General features: G+C 37.5%; 1 protein-coding gene across 1 annotated transcript in view; it reads left to right on the forward strand.

Annotated features, from left to right (window-relative positions):
- GABA-B-R3 (gamma-aminobutyric acid type B receptor subunit 3) overlaps nucleotides 1-22749 on the forward strand; it is a 77455-nt gene that overhangs the window by 40815 nt on the left and 13891 nt on the right. The window contains exons 8-9 of the mRNA XM_089635366.1: nucleotides 10432-10809; nucleotides 20694-20754. Coding sequence (XP_089491492.1) covers nucleotides 10432-10809; nucleotides 20694-20754 — 439 coding nt within the window. The remainder of the gene's footprint in view (nucleotides 1-10431; nucleotides 10810-20693; nucleotides 20755-22749) is intronic.

Below are 22749 nucleotides of genomic sequence, written 5' to 3' on the forward strand. Positions count from 1 at the left end.
ACGGATCAGTCAGTCCAAAATGATATACAATTTTTTTTTAAATAATAATTTTAGTGGTGTGTGTCTGAATAACTCCGGTTGGATGACCTCTAAAACTGGGATTTGCTTTGATTTTCAAAATTGGTTAAATTAAAAATTCGACTGTGATTGACGATTCAGAAACGCGATAAAGTAGCCACCAAAATAATTTTAAAAATTAAAAATTCATTATTTCAAATTTGTATTTCTTTTGTTTATATTTTTGGCAGATATTGTAATTTTTCTAGGTTATTAACATTCGAATAAATTTAAGATCTTCTTTTGAAAGGCGATGATTCCGATGCAAATACTTTTTTTATAAATACATTCAGCTTCACAAATCTTACAATTAAAAAATCCCGTGAGTTTTCATGGGTATATATTTATAAAATGACAGTAGGTATACCAGTTTAATGAGTAGGTAATTAAGTAATTTATTTACAGCTAATGCTTCTTACATTGTTATCTAAGTGTAAATTACAATTACACTGCAAAAGTAAAATGAAATTGCGTACCATGTATTGTATTATGGTCGTCTAATGCATTTTACATGTTATCCAAAAAGATCTGTAAAGTAGATAAGTACCGCCGTAATGTATTATATAGGTGTAATAATACACGTCGCATCTCTGGATTATTCTCTCATCCAATTAGCTCCGTCTGCTAAAAAACCACAGAGTTAGTCCCAGGGGCCGTGACCTCAGAATATTTAAGTCAAGTCAATGTTTACCCTATTTCATTCTGCTTTATTCGGAAGTTTATTATTTAAATGCCTACCCTCTTTTGCAACACATGATTTGTTGATTTAAACGTACATTAAACCAAAAATAAAGATCATTGTCAACCCTTAATCGAATATAAGGATGGGTTGTTTCATAGAATTTGAACAATTCATCAAACTTCGAAGTTATCTATCAAGTTCTGTTATTATTTCAGTTCTGTGGAGAAACTGGCCCATAACTCTTTTAATAAAGGTTTCACGTCCATACTGAATAATTTATTCTGGCGTCCGAGTGTATATTATTTGTATGTTACATGGCGTTTTGAATGTCGATTTAATTTTTACGTCTTCCGTATATAAGGCCCTTAAGACTCTTTGATTTGTTTTGAGAGTTTCAAAAGACTTCAATAATTAAGGCACATTTAGACCGTTGTTATGCCCCTTATATTATATAACACCTTATGATTACATTACTTATTCTGATCTGGAAGATATATTTCACCTTCAAAATAATCAATATAAATATTGTTTACTTCAATTCCTTTATATAGCTTTTATCAAATGTAATTTTATTCTTATTTTTTATGTTTCAAAGTATCTGTCAAATTAAAATTATATTACCAACCATGTAAAAGCCCTATGGGCGTTAAATAAATAAATAATAAATAAAATAAAATATCGAGACCCAAATAGACATCTATAATTTTTGTAATCTTTTGTTTATTTTGAATATCTACTTATGTGAGACTTCTTATCATTTTTACCAATGTATCTAACTTTATTATGCGCTTTTGTTGTAACATTTTTTTTTCATTGTTTTTTGTTTTATCTATCGTTTTAATTTTGAAGAATTTATAATAACTGCGATACTCAACTATTAAACTAGAATGTAAAAGTCCACTAGGTGTAATAAATAAATAAACAAAAATATTTCTTACTCTTCTAGTGAAGTTTTCACGTTCATAGTGAATTAATTAATTAATTACAGCTTCTATGGTTGAGGGGTAAGACTCTCGACTCGCAATCCGAAGCCCGTAATATGACGGTCAAACCCGGCGTGCGCAAATAAATTTTTATATGTTTGTGTTATTTCACAATTTATACATTGAAAATAATATAAAGTGTGTTTGCGGCACGTTCCAGAGTGAAATATACTCTCAGTATCGCCCTGGTATCAGACCACCATTCCGAATCAAAACGTTATTTCTAAGCTTTTGCCGTGTTTGTTGACCAGATCTAAATAGCCAGGTACTTTTCCACATTTCCATTCCCGATCTTCTTCCCCTCCCCAATACCTTCACCCTAGTACTCAGATATATAATATATATATTATCAAGATTCTGATGTATTACTCAAGCGATTATAGGAAACAATGTAACCATGAATAATTAATTGAACGTTAAGAAATTGACTAGCCCTCCGGAAACGGTGGGGAAATCTTAATTGTCTTTTCAAACTTCGGGGAAAGTCTTTATATTGGGAAACTGTCAACAATTTTAACATCCAGGGTTTCTGACGATGTAAAGAACGGTCCATAAAATGGGACGATGTTAAAAGGAATTATTTGTGCTAGAAATGGCATGACAATGCAGAAGCGAACAGTTAAAAGATGAAAAACTTGTAATAAGGACACTTAACTTTGTGGTCTGATGGAAAGGCTATAATTCCACCCACAAATACGTTTTCTATATAAATTAGGTTTTATCTACTAACTCTTGTTTTTGTCTGAAAATCTTCTAGAACTTCGAGCGGGACTCAAAAATATCATAATTCTAAAAGGTCAGAACACATTTTACAATAGTAGCAGGGATCATGCTAAACAAAATACAGATTTATAAAATAAAGGTAAAATATTGAAATAAAAATAACTAAAATATTCTTGTTAAGAATAACCATCACATTTTTTACCGCGTATTCAGTCCATAGCCTACGAAAATTGCCAAGACATATGGCATCCTTTACGGCTTTTGGAAGATTACTGAAAAGTTTTTGACCTTTACAAAACAAGCTGTTATGTACACGTAAGTTTTGGTTTTTGGAAGCCGAAAATCAAGACAACTTCTCGTAGAATAATTTATTATTAATATTTACATGGTATTTTAGCATGTTATTTTTAACCTTGTAAATCATTTCGTGTTAATTATATTTATTGTTTAGTTGTTAAGTACCTACTACAAATTGAACAGTGAACATAAGAAAAAAAATTGCATGTTAAATTGCAGTAATAGCGTGTTAACATATACATGTGGTACATCATTTCGGAGACAAAAGTTGGATTGATCTCCTTAAATAATAATTATTTCGATATCCAAAATAAACTGCGTGAATCTAAAGTTCAAAAATGAGTTTACCGTTGAGTTAGTGGAATAGACGGAGACTTTAGAGATTCTGAAGGAAGATTTACGTGTTTTCTGTGGATATTAAAGTAAAACATATAAAAGTAACTCGTTAAACTGGATTCAGTTTGAAATTGATTTTAAAGGAAATAGTTAGCACAGTGGTTATATTGTTACCAGTAAACCCACCATGCGTACTATCTGCAACCAATGTAGCAAGGCAGTGCAAACCGCTGACTGTATGAGGTGTATAAGTTAAAAAAAAAACAAATGCATCGCAGTTGTATCAAAATTACCTTTTATTTACATTTTAAGTAGATATCGGAGAACAGTCGTGGATGTGCGTTAAATATAAAACAGGACAACCACTCCTCTCCAGCAATCTCAACTCCGTCGACTCTTCAATTCTCCTAAGCGAAGTAAAGTAACTATCGTCCCAGCTGCACTCGATGAATTGAAAACTGGTTTCCTTTGAACAGAAAATCGTTCACAACAACATCACCATCAAAGACTATACTAATAACATTTTGGTTTTAAAAGAAAAGTTTTTGAAAAATGGATAAGTTTTAGGCCGAAGTAATCGAATTAAAAAAGTTCGCAACTTATTCGAACAAAACAAACAATGAAAGAGTACAACAGCTGCTGCTCAACAACATTAAAATCTTCGCAGTCTAATAAAATATGCATCTAACGTTGGACAAAGCAATAAAGAAGAGGACATTGAATTCATAACTAGAACCAATCCGCGCCAATATTCTTAGGACGGAATAGCATCAGCTCCCCGTGACGCACGTCCTCGAAATGTGTTGGCTAAATTTATCTAAAAAAAGAAGAAAGAGGAGCTGCTTTCGGCCATTAAAAAGAAGAAGGGGGAGACTTCAAGAGCGTAGGTGTTGAAGGGGGTAATTTTTTTGAAAATGATCACTATACCAGAAAAAACTAAAAAAAAATAAAAATTATGATTTTTATGATTTTTATGGGTACGAAATTCATAGTTTTATATAAGCAATAAGCTTACCTCTCCTGCTATCTACTTCTCAGGTCAACTCAAACTGAAAAATTAACTCAATGATTTCTTTTAAACTTAATTTTAATTTGATTTTTATTTATTTTTATTCTATAACTCATACCGTTTTTGTATTCAACTCTTATTCTACACACACATGCACACATCACTCAAATAACTCAATATACTACAAAATACACTTATATCCGCAGTAATTAATTTTTACACTAACTGATAAATACCCTATCTGCTGATAATTACATTCGCTGCTCACTAACGCATCTGTATTGATAACTGTATGTTGTGCTTTTTTATTCACAGAGGACTATGAACTAAATACTCGAAAATAATATTTTTTAGCACATTTTATAGAAACTGAACTTTACAATGTAATTAACAATTTTTTTCTATGTTCGATTCGTTAATAATCTTCTATCAAAACGCAAAAGGTTTAAAATCAAAGACGCTTGAGTTTCATCAAAATAACCTGCTGAATAATTTTGATCTATTACCGAAAGTTAGTTAGTTGATAGCGTCCTAGATGATGAATTATTTGATAATCGCTATTCCTTCTACAGAAATGATAGGGATATCCATAGCACTGGTAAATCAACTGGGGGAGGCGTAGTCATAGGAACTAAAAAATAAATGATTGTACCCCTCTAAAAACAATTGAACGAAAACTCTATCACTCTCCACGCACCTTCTTCATATTTAGTTTTCTTTGATATCACTACTCACACCTACAAAATTAATAAGACATTTTGAGAACATACTTAATAGGTATATTAATTATTTAAAATTTAATTTTGAACCATATTTTTTTTTTTTTTTTTTTCATTTTCTAGATTCTTATATTCCATGAAGTGGTGAATCATTTAAATTTACTGAATTTAAAGTTAATGTTCTTTATACAAATAGAACGGCGTCATATGCGCCTCACAATTTTTACCTCATATGGGTTTATTCAAATATTACCTGGCTTTTATAGACTTAGAGGCCTTGTATTTTCTCGGTAGGGAAAAAATTTGTTACCTAAAAACCCTACTAAAATTGCATGTATCATCATCCAGCATCAGCACCAGCGGCGACCTACAGCGGCCATATACTACATACGTGTCTGTTTGTGTTGTGTTGGGAATGGGGAGGAAATTTTGGCTGCGCCCTTTTGTTGGAGTCCTTCCGCATTTGCCGTTGGGAGTAAGGAAAATCGCAGAAAACCTTACCCAGGAAGGAGCGGCCGAACGTCAACTTGAAACGTTTGCGGCCTTCAGTAACATCGGTATATGATGTCCTGCATTTTTGAGATGTGTGTGTGTGTGTCTGTTTTTATGTTAATATATACTTATGGGAAGATAGAAAATAAACATACATATACATACAAATTATAAAATATTATATAAATATATAAATAGATATATAAACATTATATATTTGGGAAGAAGGTCGGGAGTTTAGGAAATACCTACTGCTCGCTATTCGTCCGCGTCTAGTTCTGGTATGTGCCATATGTGGTCATGGTCCATGAGGATGTGTTTTGGTAGTCTATGTGTGTATCTGAATGTCAGGTCGCTCGGAGCATTGTATTGTCCTATGTCTCGTATTAGTTGATTTTTACTAAGTGTGAGGGATTTGTAAAAGCGTTCAGTCAGTCTGTGTGTGAATTCGTATAGAGTTGGAATTTGTTCTCGTTCGTGTAATCTCTTCAAGTTTGTTCTGAGTCTCGTGTTGTATGTGATTTTAATGCAGAGATTTTGAAGTGTCTGTAGATTCTTGTGGTCTGTGTGTGAGATGCTGCTCCATACGGGAATCGCATAAGAGAGTACTGGACGAATGAGCGAGTAGTAGACGAGGAGTTTGGTTTTGGGAAGTAGCGGACTCCGTCTATTGAAAATTGGCTTCATCATGCCGATCGCTTGTCGCGTGCGCGTGTGCATCTTCGCTTGGTGAGATTTCCAGTTGAGGCGGGAGTCCATGGTCAGGCCCAGATATGTCACTTCATCTTTCCATTCTATGCTGTGTCCTCCCATTTCGATGTTAAAGTCAGGTGTTCTGTTTACACGTTTTCTCGTGAACATGATGGCTTCAGTTTTCGCCTCGTTCAGTTTCAGGCGCCATTTTTTGTAGTATTCTACGAGCGCGTCGAGCGCCCTCTGTAGGTAAATAGCGGCCATATTCGCTTTCAGCGAGGAAACGTATAGTTTGACGTCATCTGCGTAGATAGACAGATTGCATCTCTCGTCTCGGGGGATGTCGAAGGTAAACAGAATGAAGAGAAATGGTCCAAGTAAACTTCCTTGCGGCACGCCTTTTGGAATCTCACGCATTGAAGATAGCACGTTCCTTATGAACACTCTGAACGATCTATTCTTTAGGTATTCCTGTATCAGTCTCGTTAGGTATATGGGCGTGTTAGTGCGGTGCAGTTTATGCACGAGCCCGTCTATCCATACGGTGTCGAATGCCTTCTCTAGGTCGATGAGCGCAGCAGCGGTGAAGCGATGTTCGTTAAATTTTCTTGCGATGTATTCCGCTACTCTGGTGAGTTGATGGGTCGTGGAGTGCCTCTTTCTGAAGCCGAACTGCTCGTCTGGCAACGTTTTGTTGTCGTCGTGGTGCGGTACAAGCCTGTTGAGTATAATTTGTTCAAATACCTTGCTCAACGTAGATAATAGGCTAATCGGCCGGTAACTTGTCGGCTGCGTTCTATCTTTATTCGGCTTTGCGAAAGGCAGCACGGTCGCCGATTTCCAAATCTGGGGGAAATGCCCGGTCATGAGGCAGGCATTGAACAATTTTGTTGTGTAGATGATGGCTTTTTGAGGGAGATGTTTGAGTAAAATGTTGTGAATTTGATCGCTTCCCGGCGCCTTGTTTGTTCTCAATCGCCTGATTGTGACAGCAATCTCGCTTGGCGTAGCAAAGTGAATATCTTCAGCGTTTGTCTGCTCCGCTTCCCTCAAGCCTCGTAGAGAGTCAGCTACGATCCGGTCCGTAGCCGGGTCGGAAAGGCCGTCTGTAGCGGCGTAGGCTCTCTCGAATCCGTCGGCGAGTGTTTCAGCTTTTACTTGTAGCGAAAGCGCCGTCCCGGGGCCGTTCAATTTCTGTAGCGGGGGGATTGTGAAGTCTTTATGTCGCAGCGCGCTTGCCATTTTCCATAGGGAATTATCCTTCGGCGTGAGTGATGCGACTTTTTTGTCCCAAAGTTCGCGCTTGAGTTCTGCGATTTCGGTCTTGATTTCCCTCTGCAGGCAGTTATACGCTGTCTTGAAATATTCGTCGCGTGTGCGGTGAAACATGCGTCGCAGGCGATTTTTCTCCTTGATGAGCGATAGAACGTACTCGGGAAGCTTGATCGTGTATGGGTGTATTTCTTTGAGAGGAATGTGTGTATCTTGTGCTGTTTGAAGAATCTCTGTGAGAGTGCTTGTAGCTGCGTCGATTTCTTGTGGCGAGCGCAGAGTTCCCGAAGTGAGATGAATTCGTTCGTTGACTTCTTTTTTGAATCCTTCCCAGTTCGCATCCTTGTAATTGCGCTGTTTTCTGGGGGTCCTTGAAGTTGTGCCGCCTATAGTAAAGCTCACGGGCAGGTGGTCCGAAGACAGTTCGTCTAGTGTGCGCAGTGGAGATATTGTCTTGACATTTTTCTCGAGTACTATGTCCAGTGTACTCGGATATCTAGATCGTTGCGAGTAGTACGTAGGTCTGTCGGGCGCCATTATCGAATAGGTATTTGTCTGCATGTGTGTAAAGAGCGTATTTCCGTTCGCATTTCCTCTGTAGTTATTCCAATAGTTGTGTTTGGCGTTCAAGTCGCCTTCCATCACAACAATCGGTCCCAGATTGAGCAATTTATTGAGATCTTCTCTCACTAGGTTATGTTGGGTGCAGTATACGGAGATGATGGTGTGCGCTCTACCCTCTATGGTGACTTCGATAATCGTGGCTTCGGCGTACTTCAACTTCGGAGTGGGGATTCTTGTGGACGTCATAGATTGCCGAACGAATATTGCGGTTCCTCCGCCTGATCTTCCTTGTCGGTCGTCACGATAAATCTCGAAACCTTGCACTCTCAGCGGTACGCTTGGATTCAAGTGAGATTCTGATAGGAGAATAATGTCGGTGTGTAATTCGTTTGCCAAAGCGAGCAGTTCGTCTGTCTTGTTGCGCACGCTAAATGCGTTCCATACGAGGACTTTCACCGTCTCGGTATTAGGCATCGAGGGTGTCTAGGAGCTCAATCAGGATGACGAGCTTGTCTGCTCTTGTTGCGCAGCGGGCGAGCTGTGATCGCATCCTCAGGAGGCCTTGGAGCAGGGCCATCAAGTCCAGGTTGTCTTCTGAAGCGGTGGACGCGCGCACGGGCTCCTGCTGTGGGCGTGGTTGTGGGGGCGGCGCGGTCTCGCGCTGCTCTTGGGCGGGGGCGGTGCCTCCGGCTACGTTGGCCCATGTGCGTCCATCCGTCCTCGGCTGAGGAGGTGGCCTGCTCGGGTTCTGTTCTGCCGTTGGTCGTTGGGCCCTTCTGGCAGGTCGCTGCTGTATTGAGGCGACGTACGCTACCCGCTTGGGGCAGCCTCGGTAATTGGCGGGATGCGGGCCTGAGCAGTTGCAGCATGCGGCGGGCTCATCTCTCGTCTTCTTGGGGCATTCTGCCGAAGCATGCTCCAGTAAGCATTTTACGCACCTTGCTGTGTGCGAGCAGTTTCGGGACTCATGCCCGAAGTCTTGGCACCTGTAGCACTGGGTGCCGTGCTGTAAATGGTTGCTCCTGTGCTTCTGGAGGCGAATGCGGCAGTGGCACAGGTATTTGACGGCCGCGCGCAGCTGTCCCATGTTGACTTCCTTATTGAAGTGCGCTAAGTATAAGGGATACTCAATTGAGGCGGTCATCTTGACCACCTTCACTGCTGGGAATCCCTGCGATTCCAGGTCTGCCTTGATATCTTCCACTTCTACGAGCGGCAGGCCCTTGATGACGGCCTTTTTCATCTTTTCTGCTTCGGCCGTGAATGTGTGGAAGCCGCGAGCCTCCGCCCGCAGTCCATTGGTGAGGGCGCGATGGTCCTCCATCGTGCGCACGAAGATGTTGGCCGTGCCGCCCCTGTTATACCTGAAAGTGAAGAGCTTACCAGCCCCCAGATGTCCTTGCACCGCAGCTGTGATCTGCGCGTGTGTCATGTTCCCCAGGGTCATCACAACCGGGGGAACGCGGTCTCTCCTGCCGGTACCTGCGGGAGAGAAAGTATTATTAGTATTGGCACGCTTTATACGCGGCGCGCCGGCGCCTTCGCTTACCTCGGGCAACTCATCAAATCGGTTGCCACACTGGAGCGGTTGTGGTCCCCGTGGGGACATGGGCCTCTTCACGGGGTTGGACGGCCTCGTCCAGCCTCCATCCTGGGGGGCAGCCGTCTCCATCGGCAGCTGCGGTCTCGGGGGCGCCACGTAGGCCGACGCTGGGCCTATCGGGGGGCGTGTGGGGGCAGGACTGGGTCCTGCTGCCCAAGAGGGGCCTGCTGCGGGCTCCGTCATCTCCGTTTCATCGGGCGTGGTGGCAGTCGTGGTGGTGGATGGTCTCCGGGTCCTTGGGTCCTCGGGGCGGGGCTGTGGTGCGGGGACCGTATAACGCACGGTCCCGGTCTTCTTACGCAGCGCGATTTGATGAGCGCCGGGCGGTACCACGACCGGGGAGTCCTCGTGGTCTTCAGGTAGCATCCTCGTCGGGAACATCTTGACATGCGGAAGTCTGTGTCTCCTCTTAAAAAGAGAGCACGTCTCGGGTGCTTGCGGGCGGTTTGTAGGGGCCAGCGTGGATTTTTATGTTGAGTAATACTTTGCGTGGAAAGTGTTGCCTTGAGAAAGGCAGTTGGGGGCGCGAGCGCCTGCTCAGTGGGCCGGCGGGATTCTTCCGGCCGGCAAAAGTAGCGGGGCCTGGCTGAGTACACAAGCCAGACAAAAACGCTTCTGTGGTTGTGTCACAAACCACAAAAACCGATCAACCAATCTATCTATCTATCCAATCCTCTATCCTCTCGAACCATATAACTTGTAGTAAAATGTACTTAACTATTATAAAAATATTTCAGTTCAAAATCATCCTCATAAATTTCATATGATAACGGACCTTAATCTCCAGAGTCTTTAAAATGTTCTGCGATTTTTCTATTGGTATTTCAATGAAAGGTAGTGGTCATTCTTTCTTCGGTACCGATGTTTTTTTTTTTTTTTGGTTTTTTTCCTTCCACGGAGAAACCGCGGAAATCTGTTCAAGACATAGAAAAAAAGAGTAAGTACTTTTCTTCTACAAAGTAATTGCTACATACTATTCCAAATATTTGTTTTGTTTCCAGACGAACGAAATGTTCACAGCGGAAATGAGTTCCGTGAAGGCCCCCCTCTCCCGCTACGCCCCCCAGACCTACGACGCTGTGTGGGCCATAGCTCTGGCGCTACGTGGGGCAGAGGCCGCGTGGGGCACCAAGGCCCCGGACACCGCCAGGAGGGAAACCATACGGAAGCTCCTGGACCTCGGAAAAGGCCCGGACGTGGGACCTCTGGAAAAGGCCAGGAACACAACGGGGAATAAATACACGACTCCGGCGAGGAATTTCAAGAATCAAACCCCTTCTACTTCCGTGTTTAGTTTGGGACATTTCGACTACACGCGCAAGGATATGGCGGAAGAGTTCTTGCAGCAATTGGGAAATCTCAATTTTTTGGGCGTATCGGTAAGTCAACTATAATATTTTTTTCATTTTTTTGCTGTTGATAAATTGGCTTAAAGAATACCGGGCAAATCAGACTCATGAAAAAAATATCAATTATCATGTTTTATTGGCTTAAGAATTTATGTTTTTTTAAGAAAAATATTATATGTGTAGTAAAATGAGATAATGGCTGCAAGGAGGAGGTGGGATAAAGTAGGTTAAACGCGTGAAAAAAATATGTGTACAAAATGAGCCAAGATTATAATAATGGAATTTCGGTCACATCATTAAAACATAATTTCATGGTTCGAGCATAGACGTCAGAGCACCAAAATTATTAAATTCAGCGATTTTAAAAAATAAAATAATTATTATAAGAAATAGGTTACGACAGTTTTACGTAACGTACTTAGGTTCCTTCTTAGAAACAAGCTACCCTGCTTGAAAATTTACATATATTATGATAATCAAAAAACTTATTTTAAAGTTTTATTTCTCAACTCTGTTTCAATGAACACTAGAAATCTTTTTTGTTTTGCATTTGTGTGTCGTTTTCAAAATTGGAACCGTTAAATGGATAAATTATCTATCAATAAAATTATATTTTTAGCAGATTTCTTTAGTACATTCTTATAGTAGACTTTTTTACATGAAAATTTATTTTATCAATACACATTTGAAATGTTTTTGAAGTGAAACTTCTTTAGGCGCGTAATTCGGGGACGGAGTAAAACCGAGTCAGGATCGACACGAAAATGCGGGTACCCCCACCACCGCTCACCGTTCACTGTCCCTCTCTCACCATATGCGCTTGTTGAGGTGGGGGAGCCGCTCACGAACGTTCTCTCCCGACACGGGACAACAATCGATGCAGTTTTTGCACGATTCATTAAGGATTTAAGTGCTCATGTATATATCTCGCACTTTAGTTACCATAACCCAATTATCACGACATTAGGAAATGATATTCATGAAATTGACAATGAAAATGGCACATGATTGGTAAATTGTCATTGTAATTTCTTTGTAATTTTTAATTGTAATATTGTTATTTATGTAATATTGTATACTTGTGAATAAATTGAAAATTTTTGGAACTATACATTAATCGAACGTCATTCATCTATAAGAAAATATTAGAAAAAGCAAATCCATGCTTCGTCGTTGAATTATTTAACCTCTAATTTTCAAACTAACCTAAGAGAGAAAATAGAGATGATGAAATGAAAATAGAGAGAGAGGAATACTAGAAGTTTCACTTCTGTCTTGCGTAGGCTTGACACACCCACTTTTTTTTTTTATTTCTTAGGGCTAATCTAGACAAGTAAACTCGGGTTTCATTATTATTCAAGGGTCTTCGCTTTTCAATTTCAAGGCAAGGTTATTTACCAACTACTAATTATACTAACGGTCTTAATTCGAAAAGTTAATATTTGATCATCTCTCTAATTTTTCAATAAATAAATTATTTTACACGATGCGTCACGAAACCGCGTGTTTTTTTATTGGCTAGTACAGCCGAGTGGTTGGCCTCAGAGAGCTAAGCTTTTGTGACTTCTTTTTGAGAGAATATCTAACTAATAATATAAGTCTCGACTATATGATGACAAGCCAGACTGCTTTGAAGATCTCAAGACTAAATTCAGGGGAAAATCGTTCGGATTCCACGTCAGATGTTAATTGATGATACTCAAAGTTTTCGGGTCAGGCTACAATCATCCATAAATGTATATGGCCAACATCTGAGCGACGGCGACATGATCATCAAATCATAAACTGCCAACAAGAAAATCCTAACTTACACTAGGGTTTGTCATAAATCAAAATCTTTTTTAAGCAAAACTTGCCGAGTACAACTTATTTGAAAACCATTGCCAATATTTAGTTTTGAAAGCCAATGAAACTCGGGTAGTTATTTTCTTCTCAGGTTATTATCATTTATTTCTCAGGTAAGTACTTTCAGCTTCACAAATCCTGAAATCGTTAACGGATCTGCCATAAATATAATAATAGACAACCACCATGGTACTCGGGTAAGAGCTTTAACTCACTGGATAACTTTGTTTATATTCACATTTTATATAAACTCGGACTGGGAATTTTAAACGTCACACATACCATACCGTCAATAAAATACTATGTAATTTTAAAAAATATATTAAGTAAGGTATTTATTTCAAATTGGGAGGCGGGTTTGCGTACTGCCGCCTCGGGAACCATTAATTGGATAACCAAAACCTCTGCCATATGTCATCCCAAGTGATTCGCTACGTTTGGAGATTTAGCAGGGGTGCCCGAGTTCATCCGGTGAGGTGTGTTCAGAATGGGCATGTCCACGAGCTGCGTGGCGTGCTGGATCGGGAGAGGCTGGCTGGGGAAACACTTTAACCTCTCCAAATGATCTCTCTTGACCCATCACTTTGCGCCACAGGAGGGATAGATCATTTGTACGTCACTCCCGGACACACTGATCCCTAGATTCCTGTCCACCCCTCATACCCGTTTTCTTCCCCTCTCCTTCTTTTCCTTAAAAAGACCCTCCACACAAAATCCCCAAAGATGTCATAGGTCTTGAGGGAAATTATTTTCCTCGGGACCTACTGTGTGGGGCTAATGTAAAATAAGGCGATATTGATTCAGTAGTGGATTGAGCAACTATAGCTTCTTTTCAAATGAAAGATATAACCTGTTTATAAAAGTTAAGAATGTGAAAAGCAATGGCAGCTCGTGACTTTTGGGTGTTCTAGAGTACTAATATTACAAAAAATTGCACTATTAATGTTGCCGTAGCTGAAAAAGATTTATATTTTTTCCAAAGTTTCGATTTTTTATTGTAGAATTTAAGGAAATCCATGCGACGCAAAATCGTTTTCAGCTACAACAACATCAATAATGCCAATTTTGTAATATATATAGAGTACTCTAGTACACCCAAAAGTCACGACTCGTCACTGGTGAAAAGCCTCCTTTGTTTTACATTCATTATTCGCACCGTGACAAATCTAATCGGACCAAATTTCCAACAACCGATTTATTCAATCAATTCCAATGAAATTTGCATTTAAATAAATGAATTTGTTTTCCAGCGTAGGGGTCTTAGCTCAAAAGAACATCAAAATTCCAATGTTTTTTCGATACAATAATATTTTCACATAGAAGAACATTTTTTCCATGCAACAATTCAACTTTTTAGCAGAAAAAAGCTATTTAACTTTTTACTTACCTTTAGATAGTTTATGTATTTAATAAGCCTTAGATTTGTGGATTAATAGTTTTTATTAGATTTTCGTCACGTACGAAGGTTTCGCGAAAGGCATAACGTTTATAGATCCGTCGTAAACTGTCTCTCTTTCTCACAATCGTCGTAAGTAACAGAAAGGGAGAGTACAACGGTGTTTTTGGTGGAAAGCCCATAGCTGGCACGTGTACAAGTAATGTCTATACATACTATGTACAAGTGTCTGAATTGGATTTCCACGGTAAAGTCAGTAAAGTCTGACCCGTGTGCGAGGAGGCTTACGGCTCAACGCGTTCCACCACTTGCCATTCAGAGCGGATTCAGGCATTTCGTATTTTCAACCGCCCAAAACGTATTAAAGGTTTTAATTATTTTATATTAATTATAAAGCAATAGGGGTGTGCAACAATAAAATCTTACATGCCGGATCTTCTTTTGATAAACCTAGACAATTTAATTGGAAATATTTCTAAGAATCAGTGCAAATTTCAAACGGTGACCTTTACAGACGTCATGAAATTTGCTTAGCTTTTTACACATTTTTTTTAGTTGTTACTATTTTTTTTTAATTAAAAATTTTACAAATTACAATTTTTAAGATTTTCTCAACATATGCCAGGGCATATGGTAGTCAAACATGAATATTTTGTAGAAACAAATAATAAAACTTATGGGAAAAGTACAGGAAAGTATTAGGAAAGTATTAGGAAAGAAAATAAAAATCATATTTTTGTATAAAACCATAATAGAAGTAAAAATAAGGATTTTTTCCTCGATTTTGTCGGATAACAGTAAGGTCAATCCCGCTCGGGTCGGTAAAAGAACCCAATTTGTATATGTAGCTAGATTTCCAAAAAACGTTAGTTTAGCTGGAATTTGGCAGGAATCATGTGTAATACAAGCGCAACCCGAGCAAAAGATAAATTTAAACTAAAAATATAGCTTTAAAAATAAAGTATAATAAAATTGAAATAAAATGAAACAAAGTTCAAATGGATACATTTTCACTGAGATACGCTTAATTTGATGGTCTCAGGTACTTTACGGTTCCATGAATTAGATATGTAAAGAAAAATAGTTGCAGTATCAGTACCTACCTACAGTACCTAGCTATAGTACCTACTACAGTATCCACGTACAGTACTCACCTACAGTACCTACCTACAGTACCTACCTGCTTTACCGATCTACAGTATCTACCTACAGTACCCTGTGTGTATTGATGCATATAATAATCGATGCGAAACGTTACTGAGATACATCAATTTGTCAGTCGGTATAGATCACACTTCTAAGGAGTTTCTAATCAACGGATAGCGAAACGCTTGGGGATCTTGCAGAGGTGTTGGACATCCAATTAATGGGTCCCGGGGCGACGGTACTTTTATAAAAAAATAGTTGTATAATCCAATATTATTTCATGGTTCAATACAAATTATCGTATTAAAATATACATCGATTTAATTTCCTTTCTAAAAAAATGTACAGTTAAAAAAACAGTGCCTGTATTTTTTTTTTTTTTTGAAATTTGTAATTCTTCTTTTTTTTAATTTCTAAACATTTTTTTCAAAATAAAAAACTTTTTGAAATTTAAAATTTTTTTAGATTTGAAATATGGAAGTTTTTGATTTTTGATATTGTAATTTGTGTGTTGATTGTTGAATGAAGCAAGGAGTTAATGTCTACTTTCACATTTATGATTTGATGTTTGAATGTGGATGAAGCAAAGTGTGTTTGACTAATCTAAGTAGGCACCCAGTATGTGGCAAAAAAAAACATTTAAACAATACGTTTTTAATAATATTTTACCTTCCTAAAATTCTGTGATCCTGGTAGTTTACGCGTCTCAAGGTAATTTTTCGCAGAAATGGCGCTATCAAAATTTGTAATATGAAGGAAAAAAATTGTTATATAAAACGTACTTTAATTCCACAAAAAAATTAGCGAAAAAATGTTTCGTATACAATACACGTAGTAGGTACTCATTAAAAAATAAAAGGATCAATTATTATTATAAATGAATAATTAAAAAAATAATAATTGAGCATTACCTACTTTTTTCCATACGCTAATGAAAAATATATAAATATAAATAAAATATAATTATTTACGCTTTTAGTACCTACTTACTTAGTACCTACCAAGCACCATCCGTGTAGGTACCTACAGCTAATTTTATTAAAATATTTGAAGGAAAATAGTTTCTATGCGCGTCCAGAAAACCTGCTGAGAAAATTTAAATTACATTTTTTAACGCGAGTAACACCACTATCTAAAATTGAAAGTTTCCTCAGAACGAAACACGAACAACGCTGCCGATTTGGGCTGCATTGCCAACGGGTAGAAACAGAACTAAGACATTTGAATTTTTCTTCAGTAAATAAAGCTTACATCGATTTCTCACCGCAAAATTCATTGAAATTTTTAACCGCAAAGTCGGCATTTCCCTGTATTACAAAGAGCACTGTGAAAAACGGTACTGTTTTTTTAAATTTAATATAGGCGAACTTGACCTGCCTCAAAAGTCAGCTTGCTGTCTAGCAAAAATGAACCCTAGAGTCGTCCGATTTAAGGGGACAAAGGTCGCTTTTCGCGAGCCAGAAATTCCTAATTTGCCGTTTGGGAAAATGAACCATAGAGTTTTCTGAACTCGAAGGGTGGAGAGGTCATTTTTTCCGGACAGCAACGTGGGATTGCCCTTAAGCAAAATGAACCTTGAGGTGATCTAAACTTAAGGGGAGGAGGGGTCGTTTTTGCGAGACAGGATTTCCTTAAAAAATAGTAAATTAAGGCTAGTAAAATATACATATATATATATATATATATATATATATATATATATATAATCTACATGTTTCGAAGCGAATGGCTTCCTCGACAGAATTATGAAAATTAACGAATCAATTTAATTAGCACAAAGTAATTTTGCAACAATTGAAGAAATAATAATTGTCTGTATTCAACAATGTAAGGAGGTGCAATCTCACACATCCTATAGAGAGTATAAGTCCATAAATTATATAAGAATAAAGAAATCTGCAGAAGTATAACAAAAGTTAATAAAAAATGCACAATATATAAACAAAGATAAGAAAAAAAGGAGCCTAAACTGTATCTTTAGCTTATTACCAAATCCGGCACTGGCTAGCTAACACAGATAATCTGGGTCAGACCCACTTCAAATATCCTACGGGTTAATAATTAATTACGTACACGTAAATTCGTGTAAACAATGCCATTTTATTTACACACCTGTTACAGTTTTCCGTTTTTGTTCGCATTTTTTGGGACAAAGCAACATTTTGAATTCATTAACTATATTCTTTTCTTGTTTATTCGCACAGGATTCACAAGCTTTGTAAAAAAATCATTCCATTTATTTTTAAAACACCCTAAAATTCTTGATATTTTTATCTGCGGACTTCTTCAAAAATATAATATTTTTTACTGTATATTTCCAGTCGTTACACAGCGAATTATACAGTTGGGGTAAAAAAGGGAAAAAAATATTAACATTGTTTTTGAAATTGCCTTTGCGAAACCATTACGAAAACTGGTGTTTTTATTTTCATTATTTTCGTGCTGAAATACAAAAAAATTGAATACCTACCTGATCTTCAATTTGCTTTAGTCTTTTATTTGACTGACTAACTAACTAACCATAACGCCGTTTCCGCGCAGGGGTAGGCAGAGAGGACGGACCAACACCTCGATCTTGGCACACACTTCTTGTCTCATTCACATTCATACATCGTCTCATACGTACTATTCTATTATTCTGACTCTTGACATAGCCCGACTTAAGTATCTGATTCACTTGATCGTGCCATATCTTCCTCGGGCGTCCCCGACTTGTGCCACCATTCACACTAGCGTCATATATTCTCCTTACACTATTTTCTTCGCTCATTCGCTCTACATGCTCAAACCATCTGAGCGTCCCTTTCTTAATCTTACTCATAACGCTTACATCAACGTTGCATTGTTTGCGGATCTCCACATTTCTCACACGATCATACATGGTTTTACCACACATACGCCTCAGGAATCTCATTTTTACAGCATTCAGCCTACTTTGATCTTTCCTCTTCCAGTTCCATGCCTCACTGCCATATATAAGGGTAGGTACCATTACTCCATTGTGGACGGCTAGCTTCACTTCTTTGGACATTTTTTGCTAGCGCCAACTGAGTTCAGGCCTCCTTTAATGGAGTTACCTCCATTTACTCTTCTTTCAATATCTCTGTCAGCCTTCCCATCCCCCGTAAATATACATCCTAAATTCACAAACTCATTACTTTAGACTTACTTACATTCATCATTAACTAATTCTTCATACATAATTCGTTCGTATTAGACACGAGAGGTGAAATCCTCGGGTGTCCCCGACTTCTGCTCGTATATTCAATAATCATTATATTATTTAATAATCCTAAATCCTATTCTTGTTTAGAGTTCCCATTGTTTTGATCTGACAATGTCGGTTGAATTTTTAATAAACCAGTCAGTTATCCTATTATTCGCGCGTGTTAAAGATATTTACATAACCATTAAGGACATAGATTAAATATATAATGAAATTGGATAATATGCTTTCACACTTTTTGATATTCACATATTTAGAACATTAACGAATACAATTACAATTTTCCATTTCAACGACTTGCGCCTTTCTTATGATGTCTAAGATAAGGTGACGGGAAAAAAGAAAGCAATCTAGTCAGAATTTCATTGAAATTAAAGACATTTTATATGAAACTCAATTTTAGATATTCATTTTCACAGATCCATATATTTTATATGCCTACTACCTGGAGCTAAAGGACAATTGAATAATCAATTTTTAGAATGTTACTATGCAGAAGAAATCAGAGAGACGATTGAAATATGGGAGAGGTCAAAATGTAGGTATCAGGTTATTCAGATTATGGTCACTAAACAGGCAAAATCATTTAAGCAACTATCGATTATAAATGGTCTTATTTTACCAGGGAGGTACTGAGAGTATTCCACTCTAGAAATAAGTCTCTTCTATTTTTGTTTACTTCGTTGGGTACCTTTCACTTAATCAGATGCTTGTTATCAAAATACAAGCATGAAAGAGAAAATGAATATGCCCAGGGTAATTAGGTGAACCTATTTTAATCTTAAGTATAGGGGCTATTAGAACAAAGATTCTAATATTGTGGTTAAATAATGAGGCTGTCATCTATGCGGAGGCAATTCTTGGAACAAAGCTCACGTACTGAGGTTAATTAAGAGAGCATTACCTGCCAAATTTGCTTAAAACAGTCTTCAGGCTGAAGTGTGCCCGCTACGTCACGTTACCCAGTTTAGAAGAAAATTTTGCTACACGTGTCAAAATTTTGATTAAATAATCCGGAGGGTTGATGTCAGAATGTGTCGAAATACCCAAACAGTTTAAGTATTGGATAAGTTTATCGAAAATTTATCACATATAATTGCTGGTTTCATGGACCAGTGAGTAAATTAACCTGCACCTATCCTAAACATTAAAAACGTAAACAAAATTAACGATTATTAAATGGTTTGATTTTCGTCTCGAGAGAATTGATCAAAGTTTGACATTTTTTGATTTTATATTTTATAATGATTGGTAGAAACTAGTTCGTCGGAATCCAAAGCCTCCAAGCGCAAATACAGCATGCAAATGAAGCTTACTCTATTGTTTGTTTGCTGTATTGTTAAAACTATTCATAAAATCACTATAACCCATAGACCACAGAGATTCAAAAGTTTGCTTGCCAGAAAATGCATGTTGAGTACGAATGAGTAATAGCCAACAAAAGGTACCGTTTTCAGCAATGTACGAACATATATTTTAAAATGCATAATAGTAGCAATCACTGAATAGAAATACATTCCAGAAATGCCTTCCATGTAGTTTTGAATGGAAACCGATGTCACCACTGACTTACTTCCTTTTGGTTCTAGCACATTTACCAAGCGCTCTGTCTCTCTAGCTCTGCCTGACAACATGTATCTCCATTGTATTTGATCGGAATGAAAATTTCATAATGATGATGTAACTAATTTTTGTATTCACTTTTGGATCACGGAGTACGTCCACGTCGCATTTTTATGTTCTTCTTTATTAAATGGGTGCGATACATGCTTACATCTTACAATAGGTATAGTAATATTTCAATTTGGGAGGCGGGTTTGGGTACTGCCTCCCCAGAAACCATATATGGATAACTAACACCTCTGCCATTTGCCATCCCCTAAACGTTCGCTACGTTTGGTCATTTAGCAGGGGTGTCTGGGTCCATTGGGTGAGGTGTGTTCAAAATGCGCCTGCCCACTAGTTATGTGGTATACTAGATCCGGAGAGACAAGTTTAGAGAGACCCTTTGACCTCTCCAACTGGTCCAATCGCCTGCATTGGAAGGGATTTGTGCATATGTCCGTCATTCCTGGACACACTGATCCCTAGATTCCTACCCAACCCTAATACCTTTTACCTTCCTAGAACTCCCTCTCCTTCATTTTCTTTTATAAGACCCTCCAGACATCATCGGTTCCTCAGGGCCTCCTGTGTGAGGTTAATATAAAAAAAAAATTTGTTGAATCTAACTCTATCTTGAGTTTGATTTTTTTCATCAGACAAACTGAGCTTTTATTAATCGTAGTTTTTTTCTTACAGGGTCCAGTATCTTTCAGTGGTGCAGACCGCGTTGGAACATCTGCCTTCTATCAGGTACAAGGTAAGACCTCAATAATTCATCAAACATTCATTATTCTACTTGATTTTATTACATTATCGAAACTTTTTTTAAGCAGCATGTTATTCTGAATAAGAGTTTAAAGTTCGTGAAATCAACCCCATGTTAAGGGATGTTGAGTAAGGAAAAGAGGTAGAGGAAGGTTGGGAAGTTTATGGAGAGGTATTTCGATCTTGTCACAAATGATATGTGAAGTTATAAGGTCTTCACATTAGGGAAGAGTTGTGAGTCCGATGAAAATGAAGAAGGAAGAAAAGTTGGGAATCTGAACACAAAACATAGCTAAAGTCTTTTCAAGCAACTTTAGATTCCGAATGGTAGTCTCTCGCTTGAGCCAAAATGAGATCATTTTACGTTCTGCAGCAAGGAACAGCGGCAAAACAGAACATGCTAAAATAATATGTTAGGTTAGGTTAATTGGGTTTGGTTGGGTTAGGCTACATTAGGTAAGTATTTTTTAATTTTTTTAATTACTCTTCTTCAAAATTCATTTTTTTCACTATTCTGTTTTGTCACTGAACCCAAAAAAGTATATTTTGTTTTATCTATGTACACGAAGAAAAAAAACCTTTCATAAAAAAATGAAATTTTGAACCGGCGAACTTTGGGTGAAGAGCCGAGGAACTTACCACTCAGTTAAGGAGTTCTATATTTTCTCGACAACTTAACTGTGAAACCAGTTTTCTCGAGGAAAAACGTCGAAACATCTTTTTACAACACTGACACAAATTTAAACCGATCCACCACAAAGTTTCATGTAGATTTTCGCACGCGACACTTTTCACCAAACAGTATTGTCAGATTTTGAATTTAACGATGTCGTTCAATGTGACGTGACAATCGCAAATTTGTCTCCGCACTGTACGCAATGTTTGCTCCTTTCGCGGAACTTAAATTAGTTAATTATTAACTCCTTATCCGTGAGTTAATTACCATGTAATTAGTAGGCAGCTTCTCATCCGCTCCAAATATTTAAATGGGAAATATGATTCGAGTCATCAAACATTAAGAACACTCCACACAGCATTCTCAAAAAGATATAGCCCTGAGGGAAATCATTTCCGTTGAATGGAGTTAAAACAAATAATTACCTACGTTAAAAAAAACAACATTAACATCTCAAGTATGTACCTATAAAGTAAATTAATTACTAAAGCTACAGGGCGAATAATTCGTATATTAGATTCACTAGATCTCAGGCTGAAAAACGTATCCAACAACAACTACAAAAAAAAACATTTGGGCAAAAAAGCATCCCATACTATGCATTAAACTCTACAACAAAATCTCATTCTCTTTCAAAACTCACAACAATATTATAACATTTAAGTCTCAAATAAAAAGCAAGACACAAAGCATAGGGAGATCAGAAATAGAACAAAAAACACCATAAAATATATTCATTTCAGAAAAAAAAACAACTATTTAATTGTGTTTAATTACTTTATACTATCCATACGATTTTTTTTATAATATTTATGTGAAATCCTCAGCACAGGAGATCCCAGTGAGGATATCATTATCTCTATTTATTAAAAAAAGGAAGAGAATAAAACACTTATTATTAACATAGCTCTCAGGATCATAACTCAAATTGGAAATGTCCATCAATCTTCCATCTATCTTATATCTATCATCTATATATTTACTCTCTTTTATCTATCTATTATCTTTTTACTATCTATTAACTGTCTCTTATCTATCTATTATATACCTCTTATATTTCTATTATCTATCTATTATCCATCTATTATATATCTATTATCTATCTATTATATGTATGTTATCTACCTGTTATCTATCTATTATCGTGTGTTCGATTGTTCAAATTCTTAAATCTCCAATTGCTTTAAAAAGTTGACACAGCGTTTCATTGGAATACGCGTGTCTTTTTATATACATATATTATATAGATGTCACCTGTGTCAGGTGAAAAGGGTACTTTTGGACGTAAAAGCAACACTACACACAGACTGA

The sequence above is a fragment of the Hesperophylax consimilis genome, chromosome 9, assembly GCF_061612785.1.
Source record: "Hesperophylax consimilis isolate HC1 chromosome 9, BYU_Hcon_1.0, whole genome shotgun sequence".
In the NCBI taxonomy this organism is placed as follows: Eukaryota; Metazoa; Arthropoda; class Insecta; order Trichoptera; family Limnephilidae; genus Hesperophylax; species Hesperophylax consimilis.